Source organism: Solea senegalensis, linkage group LG13, assembly GCF_019176455.1.
Source record: "Solea senegalensis isolate Sse05_10M linkage group LG13, IFAPA_SoseM_1, whole genome shotgun sequence".
Lineage (NCBI taxonomy): Eukaryota > Metazoa > Chordata > Actinopteri > Pleuronectiformes > Soleidae > Solea > Solea senegalensis.
Window position 1 is genome coordinate 20,907,078 of NC_058033.1, and position 19,011 is coordinate 20,926,088.

At 40.4% G+C, this 19,011-nt stretch overlaps 1 protein-coding gene across 2 annotated transcripts; it reads left to right on the forward strand.

Annotated features, from left to right (window-relative positions):
* Window positions 1-1,129: 1,129 nt before the first annotated feature.
* Window positions 1,130-18,596, forward strand: gabra6b (gamma-aminobutyric acid type A receptor subunit alpha6b). Of its 2 annotated transcripts, none has more exons than XM_044041574.1 (10): window positions 1,130-1,632; window positions 1,789-1,907; window positions 2,251-2,318; window positions 3,281-3,501; window positions 4,009-4,091; window positions 4,754-4,897; window positions 5,046-5,198; window positions 7,501-7,787; window positions 13,359-13,615; window positions 18,417-18,596. In XM_044041574.1, the coding sequence occupies exons 1-10, from the start codon at window positions 1,544-1,546 to the stop codon at window positions 18,427-18,429; spliced, it is 1,434 nt and encodes a 477-aa protein (XP_043897509.1). In that variant the 5' UTR covers window positions 1,130-1,543; the 3' UTR covers window positions 18,430-18,596. The 2 variants fall into 2 exon arrangements, with proteins under 2 accessions (XP_043897509.1, XP_043897510.1); XM_044041575.1 differs by having other exon boundaries at window positions 1,795-1,907.
* Window positions 18,597-19,011: the final 415 nt, after the last annotated feature.

Below are 19,011 nucleotides of genomic sequence, written 5' to 3' on the forward strand. Positions count from 1 at the left end.
ATGTCCCAAAACTGCAGACCATACCGACCGACTTCTCTCTGTCGAGTTACACCATAAGAGGCGACTTCACAGCGGCACCGAGGGATACATGTGTTCTCTGTTTGTGTAGAACGTGAGAAAACACACATTCCAGTTGCCCTATTTAAATGATATTGAAGGATTGGGGGGCTAAATATTCCGCTAACCTGAAGTTTTCAGTCAAAATCTACAGGAATCTTTCCATGCATCAAATACTTGACAGTCGTGTCTCATCAATCCTCTCGAACCCAAAGCGTTCCATTGTTGAGACACATTTTTGAGATCATTATATAACTTGTGTTTTGGGTGGGAATAAAAAGAAGAACAAAAAACCGTTGAAAGATGACGTTACATAATCACTCTCCACATATTTTAATGCCGTCAGAAGAATATCCTATATTTTTTCCTCTCACATGAATGATTGATTACGACGATTATACCGCTTATAATTAAAAAGTAATGCTGTGCTGGGAAAAAAAGAGATTCTTGTTCACTGATCAGTGGAGACTTATCAAAGAGCAGAACTGGATGTTCTGTGATTTTACATATATAAAAATATAATTTTATTTTTTATTCTTTAAAGGTCAACTTAGATTAAGGTATTTGGTGCAAGTTTGAATTACAGTGCTGTGGAAAGATTCCTCCCCACACCTTTAATTCTCTCGTTATTTATGCCTACATGTTAATCTTATGGACTGCAACACTGACACTACACTTAATGCACAACCAAATATCCACTTTTGCACTTTTGTCTTTACCAGGGCAGACGATGCTTGTGCACACTTTAATGGCAATGATGCAATTTCTTGCCTTTTTTTTTTTTTGTGTTTGCACAACATGAATAAACTCAGCTCAGTAGACAGAGCTGACTTTGACAGTGTGGTGTCCCCCCTCCCCCCCTTTCCCATGCTTGGTCTATAGATATTGTGAGTTTGAAGTTGCACTGAATGTACCTACCACCCACCATATGAATCACAGTTCATCTCTAGGAGCAATTTTCTGCCTGTGCATGGACAAGCTCTCTCTCTCTCCATCTCTCTCCATCTCTCTCTCTCTCTCTCTCTCTCTCTCATGCAAACATAGTCAAAAATATAATAATTTAACGTGTGTACAGCATTGAAACAGCCACAAATATCCACTGGCTATAATAGTCCTGAATATAGAGTATAATAGCTCCTCGCCGTGCGTCCGTGCGTCGCTATTTCTATTCACGGCTTTTCTCTTCAAAAACAATCTTAATTGTGCATAGAAACAGAAACGTTGCTTTTAAACGTCCATCCCTGCACTTGTTTGTCAAGCGCCCGACGCGGTTAAGGTTCCTGTTAGTGCGCCCCTCGTTCCTCCTCTTCACTCTCTTAAAAAACTCTTCAGGTTTTTCCAACTGAGCGACTCAGGCTGAGGCGGGCGCAACCGCACTAGAGGGGGGAAGTCAAGTCGTGCAGGACTGGCGCGGTATCCTCGCACGGTTCACAACTCAGAGAAGACCCGACTCGCGCTCAGCCATGCTTTTAAATGATGGTGGAACATGCTGATTGTAAAAGTTGAGCAGGGATTTCTAGTTGTGGGGTGTTTGCGAGGCATGGCTTTCGTTTTAACTTGCTTATTCCTGTCATGGTGAGTATGGCAACTCTCTCCTCCGCATGTTCTGCCACTTTTACGCACGGCAACCAAACGATTGTGGATGGATGTGCATGGAAGAAACTGTGTTTCCATCTGTTTTCCTGTATCGGAGGAATATTTTTTTTTTATTTGTGTGCGTGTACTTTTAAGTTATAGTGTCAACAGCGCATGGGGACACAGTGATACCAGTATCTACTTGGATAACATCACGCGTATATTGGATAGATTACTGGACGGCTATGACAACAGGCTGCGACCTGGATTTGGAGGTATGGTAATGACTGAGACATATTACAGTTTATATAATGTTGTCTTATATATGACGGTGTCGGTCATCTAATTTTCAGAAGATAAAGTTTTTCTCTGACAGCTCTGTGCGTGATATTCTATAGTGGTTTCTGTTGGAATGATCAAATTATCCACTCTTTCTTTACATAATGAAGGTAGAAGTGCCAGTGAACGGTTCAATGTCATTTTCCTTGTTGTTGTGAAAAGGAATTTTCATTATATGTGCTTATTTTTTAACTGTTTTATATTTCTTATCAGTAAAATACTTGATCCAGAGTTCCATTTTGTCTCTTTGTCAACGCAATGCTCATCTCTCTGCTGTAGGTCCAGTTACAGAGGTCAAAACTGACATCTTTGTCACCAGCTTTGGACCCGTTTCAGATGTGGAGATGGTACGTAAACCATACCAAGTACTGAAACTCTCATACACAGTGCACAGACTATACTGATGCACATTCATTTCCATCACTTGTCTGTGTCGTTGTGTGAACACACAAGAGGATATGTACATTTTTTTTTTTTCCCTGTAACACGGTGCCTATAGATTCACGTCATGCTTCTACCAGCCTTCATTATTCCAGCATTTGGGCAGGATGTCATTAGTGCAGCTTAGGATTTTAATCTGGTTGACAATCCCCCCGTCAGAGAAGGAGCGAGAGACAGATCTGGCTGATGTTGGGTACAGGATAGACTGACTACTCCTGTCATGGGATAGGCTGAACGCTGTACATCTGTTGTACTTTATACTCTTTAGGCTTTAGATGCAATGGAACAGTTTCTAAAGCCTACTCCAACTGCCATGCGATATGCTGGTGGCAGTTCTATAGAGAGGCATTTAAAAGGCTCTTAGGGCGTCCATTTGATCTAAGAGCATCCTGGATGGTATTGTAGAACTTTGTGCTGACTCTGTACATCAAATGATCTATATTCATATTTAATGAGATCATCATCAATCCGTTTTAATATCTTTTCCATACCAGGTAGTTTATAAAAAAGAGAAAATATCCCATCATCTTTGTGATGTGTCCGTATGCCTCGTGGATGTTTTAATAGCTAAAACCCTATGTTGTGTTTCGTAATGTTAAAATTCCAGAGTGCAAACCCAAACTTCAGATTTGTATTAGTACTGGCAGCAACAATAACCTCGTCCAGAAATAGAAAAAAAAAAAAAAGCTCATTACATTGCCAGTGCTCAACCCAGCATGTTCCAACAAAACCATTGCTCACACACCCATCTGCCATTCACTCTGGGGGTAGTAGAGATAGTAATAACAGGAGCAGGATAAACACCAGTGGTAGTATTGGTTGTAGAAATAGTAAATAAATATGTAACCCGTACTGTCCCTCCATCCAGGAATACACCATGGACGTGTTCTTTCGTCAGACATGGATTGACGAACGGTTAAAATTCGAGGGCCCCATCGAGATCCTGCGGCTCAACAACCTGATGGTCAGCAAGATCTGGACGCCTGACACTTTTTTCCGGAATGGCAAGAGGTCGATCTCTCACAACATGACCACCCCCAACAAGCTGTTTCGCATCATGCAAAACGGAACCATCCTCTACACCATGAGGTAACGTTGCTGGACAGTTTGAGCCAAAACTCAGCCAAAACCGGAACAGACCACAGCCCTGGAATGCTAATGAAAGAAACTGGCATCCAGGAAATATGCACAGACACTAAAACAAATGTTGAATGCCGTTCCAAAAAATGAGATATGTGCCATCTGATACTGAAAACAGTCCTGGGAAGCAGTTAAAACAAACATGACTCCTGCTTTGTTCCAGAAGGATATACAGTATGTAGGACAAAAAAAGCATTTTTTTTTTTCTCTAAAATAATCAGATCATTAGATTTCTAATAACTTAAAAATATTTGACCTCATTCAGAAGCTTTTGAATTAGCTCAAAGGCTTTTGTTTGCACACATACTGGCACGTTTTTCTCTCCAACTGAATATTTGCAAATTATGACAGGAAATACTTTCAGTGTCATTTGTCAGCTCTGGACTTTTCTTTCGCCAGTAACTGTGCATCAAATATAAATCAAGGACGTCTTTAAACTTGTTTCTATTCTGACAGATTAACTATAAATGCAGAGTGTCCCATGCGTCTGATGAACTTCCCGATGGATGGCCATGCCTGCCCGCTCAAGTTTGGGAGTTGTGAGTTGTTGTTTTTTTTTTTTAAATCTTCGCTGTTCTGACGGATGGCATCACGATCAAATCATCTCTCTGTCTCTGTGTCACTGACTGTGATTTCAAATGACACAGGAGAATTACGAGTAACTCTTTGTAATGTGATCTTCATTAGGAAACAAGAACATAAGTCACAGTATGAAGTTGCTCGGAGACACAACATTAACAACCTAGTTTACAGTATATCGTGCAAGTAAAGAGTGAAGGAGAACAGCCACGACTACATTATGTCATGTAGAAGGCTCATAATGGTTTGACTCATTAAAGAAATGCTATTGTGTTGTTCAGGTGAACATATGGTGTTCAAGATCAGAGGGTAATTACATGCACAATCTTCAGTACAATTAAAAATCTGGTCTTGCATTGCATGTTTGTCCAACGGCACACGGAGACAAGCATCCCTTTCTTAACGATAAAGTAACGTACGATTTCTGATGTCACCTGAGGAGGACAGTTGGTAACGTAGTGAAAATTAAAAGATACATAGAAATCTTATAAACAAAGAAATTATAATTAAAGCAAAGTGTAATTTGTAAGCCGAAAACCAGGGAGCAGTCATTATGGTGTCAGTTCTATGAAATGGTGGAAATGTAAAGTGTGAAGAACATTTCCTCATCTACCCTGTCCAGATGCATACCCTATGAGCGAGATTGTGTACACGTGGAAGAAAGGACCTCTCTCTTCCGTCGAGGTGCCACAGGAATCCTCCAGTCTGCTGCAGTATGACCTGATCGGTCAAACGGTGTCAAGCGAGAGACTGCAATCCAATACAGGTGAGCAACATCTGACTCTCATCCAACAAGCTGTGTTTATTCCAAAAGATATATCATAGCTTTTCATTAAAAAATGTCATATCACTACAGTCATGTTGCATGAGAAACTCGTTCTTGTGTCACAGATGTCTGCTGTTTGCTTTCTCAGGTGAATATGTGATCATGACCGTCCACTTCCACCTACAAAGGAAAATGGGCTTCTTCCTGATCCAGACGTACATTCCCTGCATCATGACCGTCATCCTGGCCCAAGTCTCTTTCTGGATTAATAAGGAATCAGTTCCAGCTCGGACTGTGTTTGGTAAGATTCCTTTTACAGCAACTATACTCCTGTGAAGCACATGCGGCACGTTTCCATAACTGTGAACGGTCATTGTAACGGAACTGGCTTTTTTTTTTGTCAAAGAGAAGTCTTCTCAGCTGCCATTTTGCATGATTGCAATCACTTAAAGGAGAAAGTGTAATGTGGGGAAAATCGAAATCAAGTCGGTCGTCTGAAACGTCAGTGACTCATGCGACATCCATTGTGAGACACTTTTTTTTGACACGTTGCACAAGAGCCGTCAATCTGTCAAGTTTTTGCTCTCACAAAGTTTTCGACTCTCAAAGAGAACTTTGCACGTCTTCAACTTAAATGAAAATGTTCAGTATTTATTGACTCGCCACCCACAGCTTGACCCTCCAGCTCGGGAGAAGCAAGTTTGAGTAATTGTGAATTCTCTGCACTTGAATTGGTTTTAACCACACAGATTAGCCAATGAAATACAACCTTCGACAGGAAAACAAAGAGAGATTTCTTTGTTCTCTCTTCTCCTCCTCCACAGTGATGGCTGCTGAATTAATTGGGAATAAATAATTTTGAAATTGGTCATAGAAGAGCTGTGAGAGGGAGGGAGGGAGGATGTTTGTTTGGCCCTCTTCCGAGCACTCACAGGTTCTGCTTGCTCAAATTACATCACGCTACACTTGTCACCAAGCTCTAGCCTCAGGAGCAGAGAGGGCGAGAGACACCGAACAAAGACAGACAGACAAAAAGAGAGAGATAAAGTGTAGAGGAAAGAGACAAAAAATGTGGGGGGGGGGTGGAATCTGTGGAACTGTGTGGACATTTTTAATGTTGATTCACGTGTTCAATTTCAACAAGCTGCAGCTGATGGGTTTAGTGACACTTCTGCCTCTTGTAGATGAGGATTCTGTGGTCTGCACTTGTGAAAGAGGAGAGAGACAACACTCCAACTGGTCTGTAACTAGGTACCAATCATTAGCATGAGTGGGGAAGTTTATCTGTGGCACCTGCTGTTTTCCATTTCACTTAATATTGGGTGTACAAAAAAACTCTACCTTTTTAAATAAACGAAGATGCCACATATTGGATTTGTCATCACATTTTGTCCGAGCACCGTGTGATATAATTTGTTTCTAAATTTAAAGGGCCTCGCTTACGAGCGCTCAAAATACCAGGAGTTATCGGATGTGGTTCTCTAAATTCTAAATCTATTACCACACTTAGTTTCCGAGAAGCAAAGAGAAGGGAAGGGAAGTGAGGAGAGGAGAGGAGAGGAGAGGAGAGGAGGAGAAATTCCAGCCTGTGTACATTAAGCCATTGTATGTTGTGTGCTGGATTGTCAACAGCTACTCTAAAAGCTGAAAGTCCCTTGAGCTCGAGCCTCACAGACTTAATTGAGTGTGGCCTAATTTGTACCTTGCTTTTTTTCCCTGTAAAAGCACATAAATGCCCCAAGCACTTAATTTCTATCCTGTCTTTATACTTCAACCCCTTTCCCTCCTACACTCGGTCATACGTACTTTCTCTCCTGCTTGCATCTTCTTCCTCACCCTGACAGCTCTTCCTCCCGTATGCGATCGCTCGCCTTGTGCTGTGAGCGTAAGACAGTTTGAGAGACGTTAATTCTCACTGATAAAGTTGTGCATAGAAAATGCTTGTGATATATTATTGAGCGCATTAAAAAGAAAACATGCGATTTTAACAACAAAAAGAAAAAGTTTGTTTCCCTGCTCACTTTAGGAGATGTTCATTGTCAGTTTCTCTCTCTCTCTCTCTCACTCTCTGCATGGACCTTACACCATCACTCCATTTTGAAAATGTCTTGTATAAAAGAGACATTATCGATGACCTCAGCTTTGCTTTGATGTTCTCCAGTAAAAGATCCGAGACTGCGGGTCACACTTCATACATAGCTTTTACTAAACTGGCTTTAAAAGTCTTGTAAACGTTCCAGGTACAGTATATTCTCTCCGTATTGAACATTCAGAATTATGTTCAGTCATTACACATCGAAGGAAAAGTGAACTGTGTTCCTTCACTCCAACAAACTGTGGTTTTCTTCTGAGATGGAGTGGAATGGCATGTTTGTGAACTTTAGAGTGAGACGGTTCTACTACAAAGCAAAGCTAATCACCTTCTGGCTGTAGGCTTATATTTAATGCATAGAAATGAGAGTGGAAGGCTACAGACTGAATAATTAACTATCTGCAATAAAGAAAATGAGTATAGTTGCAGCTAAGAAAACAGTCCAGTGCCAGTTCTATCATAAGATCGGATGCAAAATCATAAACTGCGTCGTCTTCACTTCTGTGTGCAGGTATCACCACTGTCTTGACCATGACGACACTCAGCATCAGCGCCCGCCACTCCCTGCCCAAAGTCTCGTACGCCACAGCCATGGATTGGTTCATCGCCGTTTGCTTCGCCTTCGTCTTCTCCGCCCTGATTGAGTTTGCAGCCGTCAACTATTTCTCCACCCTCCAGGCCAACAGGGAGCTGCGGAAGGCGGCGGCGATGAAGGCGGCGGCTCAGGAGGCGGCTGCAGCGGCGGCTGCAGGAGCACCCCCACCTGCAGCCACGGGGAACGACGGCGAGGTTTCCTCAGTAAGTCTGCCTACCCACGTGCCTGTTTCACATTTGTGTACACGTCACGCATAAAACAACAGAACAGAAAGATGCATGAGGTAAACTTTAACTTGTCCTCACATACACAGAAACTCTATCAAGGCAGATTAATGAAAACATAAGCTCTTCAAACTATACCAACACTATTTTTATTGCTTGGGGAATATTTAAAATATTGTTAAAAGTGACCTGTTTTTCTCAATCTTACGATATATTATAACCTCCGTGTGTAACATTACCAGGCTACATTACCACCATGAAAGGTCTGAATTATTAAAGGTTTATTAGGACAAACAGCTTTTCGTGAGCCAACCACCCACACAGGAATAAGGTACCACTACATGAACACTAAAATGTCTTGTGTTGAAATGCATTCCATGTGTTTAACGTGGTGGATTACTCTAAGCAGAGGCTTTGTGCATGGAGCAGTCACATTTGCCTGGGTATGAAGCGCAGTGTGTGAATGTTACATGAAGAGATTCTAGCTCGATATGTTAATACCGCTGGACTGAATGACTTCTTAATTATTGTCGTCTGGTTGTTGTTCATCGTCGTCGTTCCCAATTTCATGATTCTGAGTTGTGCAGTTTTACACAGACTGAGTTTTCTTCCTCTCATCTGTTGTGGTTTTATAATTTTGACACACTGTTAAGACGTTAAAGTTACCTTCTTTTCCATTGTGCACAGTAGTTACCTCCCTCTTTGGTTCATTCTGCCAGCTGAATCCCTGACTTGAGGATTTGTTATTAGTCACTTTGTGTCCCTTTGCTGAGTGACCTTTCGTCTCGTGACGAATTATTATTCAGATTCGAATGCTCTGATAAATGAGGCTGTTTCGTGGCTTTGAGGTTGCCTGGCTGCAGGAGTCTGTCAGACGTGAAGGACACAACCAGCAGTTGGGTTTTTTATATCCACACAGCACTGATTAGTCACAGCGACAAGAAGTTTCGGTTATTTTTACATCACTTAAGGATAATGTTGGACTATGTTCAGAATGGCTGTCACGTTTCTCCTCTCCTCTATGGCTTTTTTACCCATTTTCTTTGTTTACATTGCACACGCAGCCATACGCATGATACACAATCCCTCGTTTATCCTCTGCCTCATCCCGGAGGAAGTCATAATCTTGCTTACATCACATACATACGTGCCCCCACCCTGCCCCTCCCTTTTCCTCCCCCCCTCACACACACACACACGCACGCAAAAAACCCGGCAACATTTAACATGATCCCTTTTTTGCCTCCTGCTGTGCTTCCTTTATTCTCTCTCACTCAGGCACACTTGAGATCTCCTGACTGTCGTCTCTGCCTCTATTTTTTGGCTTGAATGTAAACCATCTCCACTTTATTCACGCATGTCGTCACAGGCATGTATGCACGCATGTAATCTGCGGGAAACTCTGCCCCTAATATGCACACACTTCACTCGATACAATGTTAATCTTATCCATACATCCACGTACAGTATATATTATCCATCCCTCTCTCCTTTTCTGCCCTGTAACTGTGTGATAACCACACACAGTGACACGAGGTGACAGCCAGTGGCTCTGCGAACGATGTTGCTACAGATTATGTAAGTGCCATAGATTAAGGGAACATCCAGCAGATCACTGCTGGCTCTCGAGCACGAGGGCAGCCACCACACTGATGTGGAGTGGGGGCTGACCAAGCTGACCCAGTCCATTTTTTGTGCAACGACGAGATGGAGGGGTGGATGCGAGGGGTCAGTGTGCTCTGTTATTGTGTGTGTGTGTGAGTGAAAGTCACACTGAAAGAAAGAGAGTGGGAGGGATACATCATGAAAAAAATGTCTGCTTTCACCAAATATGTAGGAGGGAATACTTTTCATTATACACAGAGAGGACAATAACTGGGAATAGAAATGGTTAGCCCCACAGTCACGATGTAAAAACACTACAACCTGTTATGACTGTCAGGTGAAGCTACAACAATAATAGAAACCTCCCAAAAACATGTTTTTATGCTTCATTTAATGAGCCAAATTGTAAACACAGTGGGTGTTATCATCAGTGATAGTGTATGCATTGTCAGTATTGTTTGTGTGTGAGTAGGTGGTGCAGTGCGTGGTGCAGGAAATTACCAGAAAATAAAACAGTTGTGGGAGGAAATAAAGGAAAGTGTGATAAGAATGACGGAAAGAAAGGAACTTTATTTATTGGCACAGACGCAGGTGCGAGTAATCATGAGATTAGCGATCACTGCTGGGGTGAAGAAACACCCTCGTTAATTTGGAGCGCACGCTCGTCCCGACATCGTCATCACGGCGGCCTGATAATTAGACGGGATCAGGGTGGTAATGTTCAAACGTGGAGGACATGCACCATAGAGTACAGCCCATAAAGTCACGCCGTGGAGATGTTTTGCAAACACGGGAAACTTTCCGGCGTGGGAGGAAAAAAAAAATGATGCTCAACACAGCTGAGCTGCATTTGAATATAAAGTTATTTCTCTGTGTTAACCAGCAGCTGTCTGTATGTTTACAGCTATTTCATGAGCGAAATGATGTTGGTGTTAAATATTGATTTCACACTGGACAAAGATTTTATTGCAACAAGAAATGTGTGGTTTTGAGAGCTTTACTTTCCTCTGGATGAAGTCACACTTTATCGTTAGTGGATAAATTTGAATTAGTTCCTCATATTGGAATGTACACCTTATTCCTCTACCTAGGAAATTATTTGAATTCAAATGTTTGTTTGCATGAATCTATAAACAGTTCTTTTCCACCGTGGGTGTTAAAAATGTGAGTGTAATAGGAGACGTTGTAAAATACTGTATTTGCAGCTAATCAGCCATCTGTGTTTTCATTTGCCAGTTTTATTGCATCTGTCACCCGTTCAATTTGCATTCTTTATCTCCTCCCGTCTCATTTTTATTCTCCAACTTAATAATGAAATGAGCGGCCATAGCAGGAGTTATATAGAGGATTCACGCCGCCCTGCTTCAAATACACTAATACCAAAAGTACATTAACATACCACTACCAGCACGTGTACTCCCACTCAACACCCACTGAGATGAACTTTCATGCCAAACATCGAGAGAGTGCACACTGTTATTGTAACCGTATTTTTAAAACACGGTATGAAACATACATTCATGCATGATGATGATTATTCTCATCCATGTACAGCATCAGTCCCACAGTCAAAGTTTACTGAAATCCAGTGGACAAAGAAGGCAAACTGATCCCTTCAGGAAAATGCCAAGCTGGCCTGTCGTCATTAGCAACAATAGCTTGGATTATTTCCATACATAGAGTACAGTGCATACACGTGCCACACGGCGATGCATTCAATTATAGAATCATCAACCTTGACCTTAAACTGAGTGATCCAACAGGAGGAAGCATTTAGTGAAGGATTGTGACCAGATGTTGGATTAACCTGGAGCCACTCCCTCTCGTAACTACTAACCCATTATGTTTCAAATTGTTTTACAGATGTTTTATTATTATTATTATTTATATCACTTCTCATGCTTTTCTCTCACCTCTGCAAAAATAGAATTTTATTTCAGTCCCTTAAAGACACATGTCACACTGTTAGAGCCTAACGGTGAGGAAATAATAACCACAGTGCAGCATCTGGTTATTTATTTATTGTTTTTAAGTCCCACGGGTTTATCAGAGTAAAGGTTACTTCTTAGCCCTTTAGTTAAGATACATGAAACATCTCTGTTATACCCTATATTCCCAGAATTGGAATAAAAAGGATGGCTCAACATTATGGAAAATGACCACATTACCACACACAATACGCACATTACCTCTTTATTATTAAGGTGAGAAGCTGGCAGACAAAAACTTTATCGAGTGTTTGATCCTAAAACACTAAAAGAAAATGCCAACTTTTATAATCAGTCTGTAAAATCTGTACTTTCGATCTCGGATGAATCCTTTGCATCTGCAAATATTTCAAGTGAAATTAATAACCCGGGGATTTAGACGCAGCAGTGTCATTTCAGAAAGTCATCGTAGAGTTTTTGGACGTGTTCCTCTCAATCAGAGGATTGTAAGTTTGTCGAGTAGCATGTAATCCTGCGTTCTGACAAATCCCCAATGTAAATCTCACAAGATCAGTTTTTGCTCCAACATTCTAGTTTGGGGAGGGAAAATAAATAAATACACTGTGTACTGAATAAGTCCAACAGTGAGTCACTGCTCTAATGAATTGCATGTCCTGAACAGTGACATGAACATTCCTCTGGAAAAGTACTGTTTATTGCAAATTAGGGAATAGTTTGGTCCTCATATGCATATGGCATTTTTTTTAACTTGTGTAACATATATATATATATATATATATATATATATATATGTATATGTATGTATATATATGTATATATATATGTATATATATATATATATATATATATATATATATATATGTATATATATATATATATATATATATATATATGTGTGTATATATATATATATATATATATATATGTGTGTATATATATATATATATATATATATATATATATATATAAATATATATATATGTGTGTATATATATATATATATATATATATATATATATATATATATATATATATATATATATATATATATATATAAATATGTGTATATATATACATATGTATATGTATATATTACATTACATGTCATTTAGCTTTTATCCAAAGCGACTTACAAAAGTATATATATATATATATGTGTATATATACATATACATATATATATATATATTTTTTTATTATATATATATATATATATATATATATATATATTTTATATGTATATATATATATATATATATGTATATATTCGCGGTAAGGCTTATACAGGCCGCTGTCTTAGAATTGTATGATTTTCATCTATTCAATCAAACAATTCAATCATGTTTCTCTTTAATTAGACATAATCCTAATTTCCTCGCTACAATATTCTACATCAGAGGAGCCAGAAGGAATTACTATTTGTTCTATTCCTGTGGCTCTTCCTTTAATGTAAGATTGAGTATGATTTCTTTGGATTTAAAGTGGATTGAACTCCCCTTTGGTTCCACGCCGTACCTACAGGCACCACACTGTTCTTTGACCCATTTCCCTGATGTGCATCCCCTCTCATCCCCTGTACACACACTATCAACTATCAACTATCAACTATCGAAGCACTGGAAGTTGATGAGGCATAACAATAACCATGTGTCAAATAACTGTGAACCTCTTTTATTTAATGTGTTTTGATTGCGTCCCACAACGGCATCAATCCAGATGAAGCGGGTTGACTGAAATCACATCAAATCAAAAGCAAAACATCATTGATTTCCTTTGTTGGGCTTAATTACTGTGTCCCTCATTGTTATTCTAGACATCGTGTTCTGCAGACACACACATTCCCCCACATGCATTGATCAACTCACAGCTGTGCAAATGTGGCACTAACATCAGGGTACACCAACACAGCACCACTTTCATTATTAACACTCACATTACATTATGTAATATTCTCTTTAATGTGATTTTTTTTTTCTTTTTTCTTTGCTTTTCAAAGACGGATGCCACTAGTGTGCTGAAGAAGAGGATGAACTCTGCGCCGGTGTTTGACCGTCCTGCCAAAACATTCCCCAACCCACCTGTCAATGCCCAAGCCTTCCTGCAGCAGGGTTCAGCTGTACCGGCCAACAATGTTCTGACCGGCACCAGCATCATCGACAAATACTCCCGCATTCTCTTTCCCCTTTCATTTGGCGCCTTCAACCTGGTCTACTGGATCGTCTATCTCACTAAGGACACCATGGAGATGTCCAGGTGAACAGATGGCATGATTCCTTTATTTGTTTTGTTGTACACACGGGGAACCAGGTGAGTCAGTCAGCGGTGTTGGGACTTTTTTCTGTGCTACTACCTCCTCACTGAATACAATTTGTTTTGTTAAATGATGCATGGCTTCATACAAGTTCTTTATATGTGTGTGAATTAAATAGGTTGGTTTCAATCCATTATTTCAATTGGAAGTCTAAACTAGTTGAAGGCAGCCAGCCAGGGCAGAATTCAAGCAGATGGGCCTCTGACGATCATTGTGTGGGAAAACAAATGGCAGATTTGACCTCTTTAATCAAAATCTCACAGCAACTATGGCCATTTAAAATGTTGTTTCCAAAGGTTATTCACATCGTCTATCAGTTTGTTTGTGTGTTAAAGTACAAGTGTGTTATATCTGGTGTATTCATGAAATGTATAATGTATCTGTCCCCATTTTTTTTTTATTAGTTTATGTGGAATTTTGCTTAAACATCTTTTTTTTCTTCAGCAGCCACTTTCTTTTATAATGATTTGCCATTTGGCTCTCGAGAGAAAACACATGGTTGCCAAAGTGCTGAACATGGATAAAACGTTTAATACACCCCTAGAGATTCAGAGCACAATGTTAAAATACATAAAAAGATTTCTAACAATGACAAAAAACAAAACACTAAAAGCCTAAATTAACATTTTAAAAAAAAGCATAACACGACTAAAATACACCAGAGACCACACAATTCTTATGCTGAGTTAAAAGACCAGAATTAAAATGTTCCAGTTTTTATTCCATTCCATTCTATTCAGGGTCTCATTGTCAAGAAAATGTACAATAACGTCGAGTAGAAGAACACACATTTATTGTGTTGTTGTTTTTTTTATCTTGTTGCTGTTTGTAAGACTGCACAGTACAGCACAGCATCACTTGATCTAAATGCTAACCTCAACCTGCCCAAAATCAAAATCTTAAAGTTTGTGCACTTAACTAAAGTGAATTTGCCTGACGTTGATTCTGTTTTTTTTTTGTTTTTTTTTCAAACGTCATCAGTCTGGACAAAATGTGGGTGATTGACAGGCTTGACGGCAGCCCTCTGAAACCATAACTGCAAAAAAAGAGAGACATGAACAAAACTTTCAGTTAACTGTTCTGCTCGGAAATCAACAACCTGATGTGCCAGATGGTTTGTTTCAGTGTAATATCATCAAGGGCAATGCTGGAAACTGTTTGGGAAAGAACAGACAGCTTCAGAAGAAGAGTTGGCAGGTGATTGGATAAACCATCTGCCCGTCGCTGTCTGTTAGAGTTGCCAAAGCCGCCCGAGAGCAGCGCAGAAAACTTTTTTTTTTCTTTTATCATTGAGGAAAACGAAGATCCGATATAAGCACATGAGCTCTATGCTTACCTCTTTAGGGAGCCAGTGTTATTGCTAATGAACACCCTGTCCTCATAAGACAGGCTTATATCGTCCAGTATGCTAATTTGTCCAAAACCACTGTGGCCACAAGCAAATAAGTTGGAGCCTGGGGAGTTTCTTACCGAACCCAGCTCCGCCTACATGCTTACTAAATGCTCCTCTTATTCTTCGTCTTGACTAAAAACCAAAAAAACATCAGTATACTGTATCTAGCATGGTGTGGTAGATTATACAGTTTCATTTTAATTGAAAAATGGCTGCTTGCTACAAGGTCTTTGTCTTTGCTGACAAAATGGTTAATAAATACATGAATTACATCACAACTAGTCAGTGGTTACAATTATACAGGGTTCCCACAGGTCCTTAAAGTCCTTGAAAGTTTTTGAAAATCACCCCAAATGCACTTGTGTCTAGCGTGGAGTTGTGAGATTCTATGCAGAACAATGCAAGTGAGAGCAAATATTGTGATGCCTGAGAAATGCAAATTCTAAGATCTCTGGCTCACCAAAGAAAATGACATAGACCGGCTCGTCCAAGATCCCAAGGACAATCACTTGGCCAGATGCAGATCAATAAAAGTGGACGCCGTGGGATGAAGCAGCTCTTACAAGTTGCCTTCCCATCTTAAGCTGTGGAATTGGTCATGGAAAGTCCTTGTAATTAGAGTGCGTATACCTGATATTCAAATGTAAGGTGGTAACATGAATTATAGACCAAAACTGAACCGTAGTATTGTGTCAATGTGTGACACTTTTACCACCACAGTTAGTACTTTTCATTACCATTTTAATGCGGCGTCACCCTCACAAGTGACCCCTTCATTCTGAGGAAGAATCCAAATCTGCCAAACAGCAAATAAAAGCAGGCAGTCTCTTTCACGCTGGTGAAATAAATATACAGAAAACAGATAACAGTTTATGTCACGGAGTCTTTTTCTCTCTCTTTGTAACGATGCTCTTATTATAGAAGACCCTCCTGCAAAGATGAGCTGGACCAGAAGAATAGAGAGGCTCTTTGTGCGAGTATGTGTGTGTGTGTGTAGGTGGATTTGTGTTTATATGTGTGTGTGTGTGTCTTCTTTTGTGAGAATACAGGCTTACAAGTGTATAAGTGTGCCATGGCAGCAGTGCCTACCGACTGGAGGCTATTTTAAATGAATAGCTCCATTCAGGCCAAGACATGAAGGAAACAAATTTGCTGAAAATGCTTCCGTCCATGAAGGGCCCCAGCTGGTTGGCTGACTGGGTACTGGCTGGGTGGCAAGCTGACTGGTGTTTGTGTCGGAGTAGATACAGCAGGCGATAAGCGCTGCTCCTCTTTATTGCCCATCAGAGAACCATGCCTGAAAAACAACTTCCCCATTGTTGCTCATAAATCAACACCACTAAATCTGTTTCCAACCCAATTCTTACATTCAACTGTGGGGCTGCAGCGATAACTTTGGTGTAATGATTATTCAATTATGGGCCACTCAGTCAGTCAGGAAGCAATGCAGGCCGATATATAAACAGTGATCATCGCTCTGTCAATCAATCACTGTCGTATTTCGCGCCGGCTTTGAGGGAATCGCCCTCTCCTCAAACACGTACCTGAGTTCACGTGTGCGTACACTCAAGTGCAGACACGAGGACATTTATAAACTGTTAGACAAATTGCTATCACACAAGAAAACCCCGTCCCTTACGTTCACTTAATATACACATGCTGTTTCTCCCTTCCCTGCCATCCCTCACACTCAGTTGCTTCCACTATTCCTCTGTTTATCTCAGTGTCACTCTTGTAGAAACACTCTCTCACTCTCTCGGCTACCCTCTTCTGTCTCTATGCCCCCCCTCTCCCCCGCTGGCCACCTCATCCCTCTGTATTCCCCTTGGTGAGCTGCCAGTGCTCTGCCTCCACTTTCCCTACACAGGAGAGAACAACAGGCTAAGCAGAGTGCTGTCCATCTTCTCAGCATTAAGCCTTCAGCCATATCAGAGCAAGAAGGAGTCCTGTCTCTGCAGGAATGTGCTGCTTATTAGTCCTTTTTTTACCGACTGTATAGATGCATATTGATCATCTGGTTACAGTAAATGCAGCAGGGGAGTCTCATTATAAAGAAAAATGGCCCCCATCACCCAAAGGTTACAAGTTCAGACTCTGCAAGATCCAATATGAGTCTGTCATTCAGTTCATGTCCTGTCACTGGCCCCAGAGGAGGGAGCTCACTTAAAAGCACACTAGATACAGTTATGACTTATTGTTTCACTTTCTCGCGTCTTATATGAGAATATTATTTACTAATATTTGACAGCTGGTCAGCAATAACGATTGTCCAGGGCATAACATGGCAGTGTTGAAAGCCCCAGGCTTTTGATGTCTGTGGTTCACGCTGACGTTTATGCCGTTTAACACTAAATGCAGTGCAAAAGATAACAGGGAGGGACTTTGGCCTTGGACACGTGTCACCCCCAATAAATTCTGGGTTTGAAGCGCACCTGTGACTTATATCATGTTATTTGACGATGATAATTGTGACAATGAAAATTACATTTTTTTATAAAACAGTGCATTTGTATGTAAATGTTACTGTTCAAATGGTCTGAAGTGACCATTGGCCACTTGGATGAATACTACTACTAATAATATTTAAAAATACCAGAGGTCATACAATACAACCACATTATATGGCTATGATTGGAAATTGAAATAGATATTTTAAGATATTTTTAGAAAAGTAACTGTTAATAAAACGGCCAAGTATGGAAAAAAGAAAATACTTGGCACTAATACTAATACTAGTGTTCAAATACAGACACAATAACACATTTGCAAATGCATCATGCATTGAAAACGTTGATTTTTTTGTGTCCCCTACAAGCCCCGAACCTCACAGGACTTCACATTTTTATCTTACTTAATTATTTACTTCATCAGTACCCACACGTGTAAGTTTTCCAGCCCAAAAAAAAACTGGGCTTCAGTCCTGTCAAAACATTTTCCCCGCATTTAACACATCAGGCAGAGGAGGCGGGGGTGTGAACTACCTGGCTGAGGTTTGCACACGGCTCTCGCAAAATCTTTGTGAGCAGCATGACAGCGAGGGATTGAATAAATTCAGCCTAAAATGGAAGCCAATCTTCAACAACAAGACTGAACTGGAGCATATATGGTTACATCACGCTGATGATCATTGGTGCTTGTGTGCAGGCTGATTTGGACCGATGTGAATTGAAGTGGGGTACGTGTAGGTGTTTATATGTAAATATTTTTACATTTGAATGTGATCTCAACTCTGTTTTCTCCGTGGGAAACCTTTAAATACTCAAAGTAGAACGATGTGGCTCTCTTTCTTTCCCATGTAACTCAATGTGAAGTTGCCATTTTATTTTGTGTTTCTTCTTTCTGTCTTGCAGAGATACCGTCTGAACCGAGAGTTCATCGCCCCCGTCTGAGGACACCGCATTCATTTCCATTCATTCGGACATAAACAGTTAATGCCTAACACTAAACATAATCCACATCTGAACCCTAACCTGAACTATTTTCCTCAGAAATGAGGTTCTGCCATGTGGAGAAAGTCAGTGTTTATACCAGAGAGGTCCTAGTACACACACACACACACACACACACACACACACACACACACACACACAATAGATAACACTATCCAAGCAGTCTTTTATGACGCCTCAGTGCATTGTATTTATTTTTACATGCTCCCTTGAAAAGTGGTTTGAGAGCAGATGTATCAGCTTCTTTTTGCCAACTTGACCCAGGAGCTCACAGCCTGTGGGAACCAGGCTCTGGAACCATTTCAGACAGGTACTCCACGTCATGTCCCCCCCCTCTCTCATTCCTGCCCATATTCTGTGGCACTTTTTCAGTGTCAATCCTGCACAAAGCCTGAATGGATGAGATAAGTAACTATTTACATTAAGCAAGCCAGGCTGCACAACTTATTTCCGTGTGTTTTTTCTTTTCTACAACAAACATGGAAATTCTAGTGTG

Bases quoted from the DNA above. Each gene is read 5' to 3' on its own strand.
- gabra6b (XM_044041574.1), top strand. From the start codon at position 1,544: ATGCTGATTGTAAAAGTTGAGCAGGGATTTCTAGTTGTGGGGTGTTTG. The intron at 1,908-2,250 runs GTATGGTAATGA...TCTCTGCTGTAG, and splicing joins GCTGCGACCTGGATTTGGAG to GTCCAGTTACAGAGGTCAAA. The intron at 2,319-3,280 runs GTACGTAAACCA...CCCTCCATCCAG, and splicing joins CCGTTTCAGATGTGGAGATG to GAATACACCATGGACGTGTT.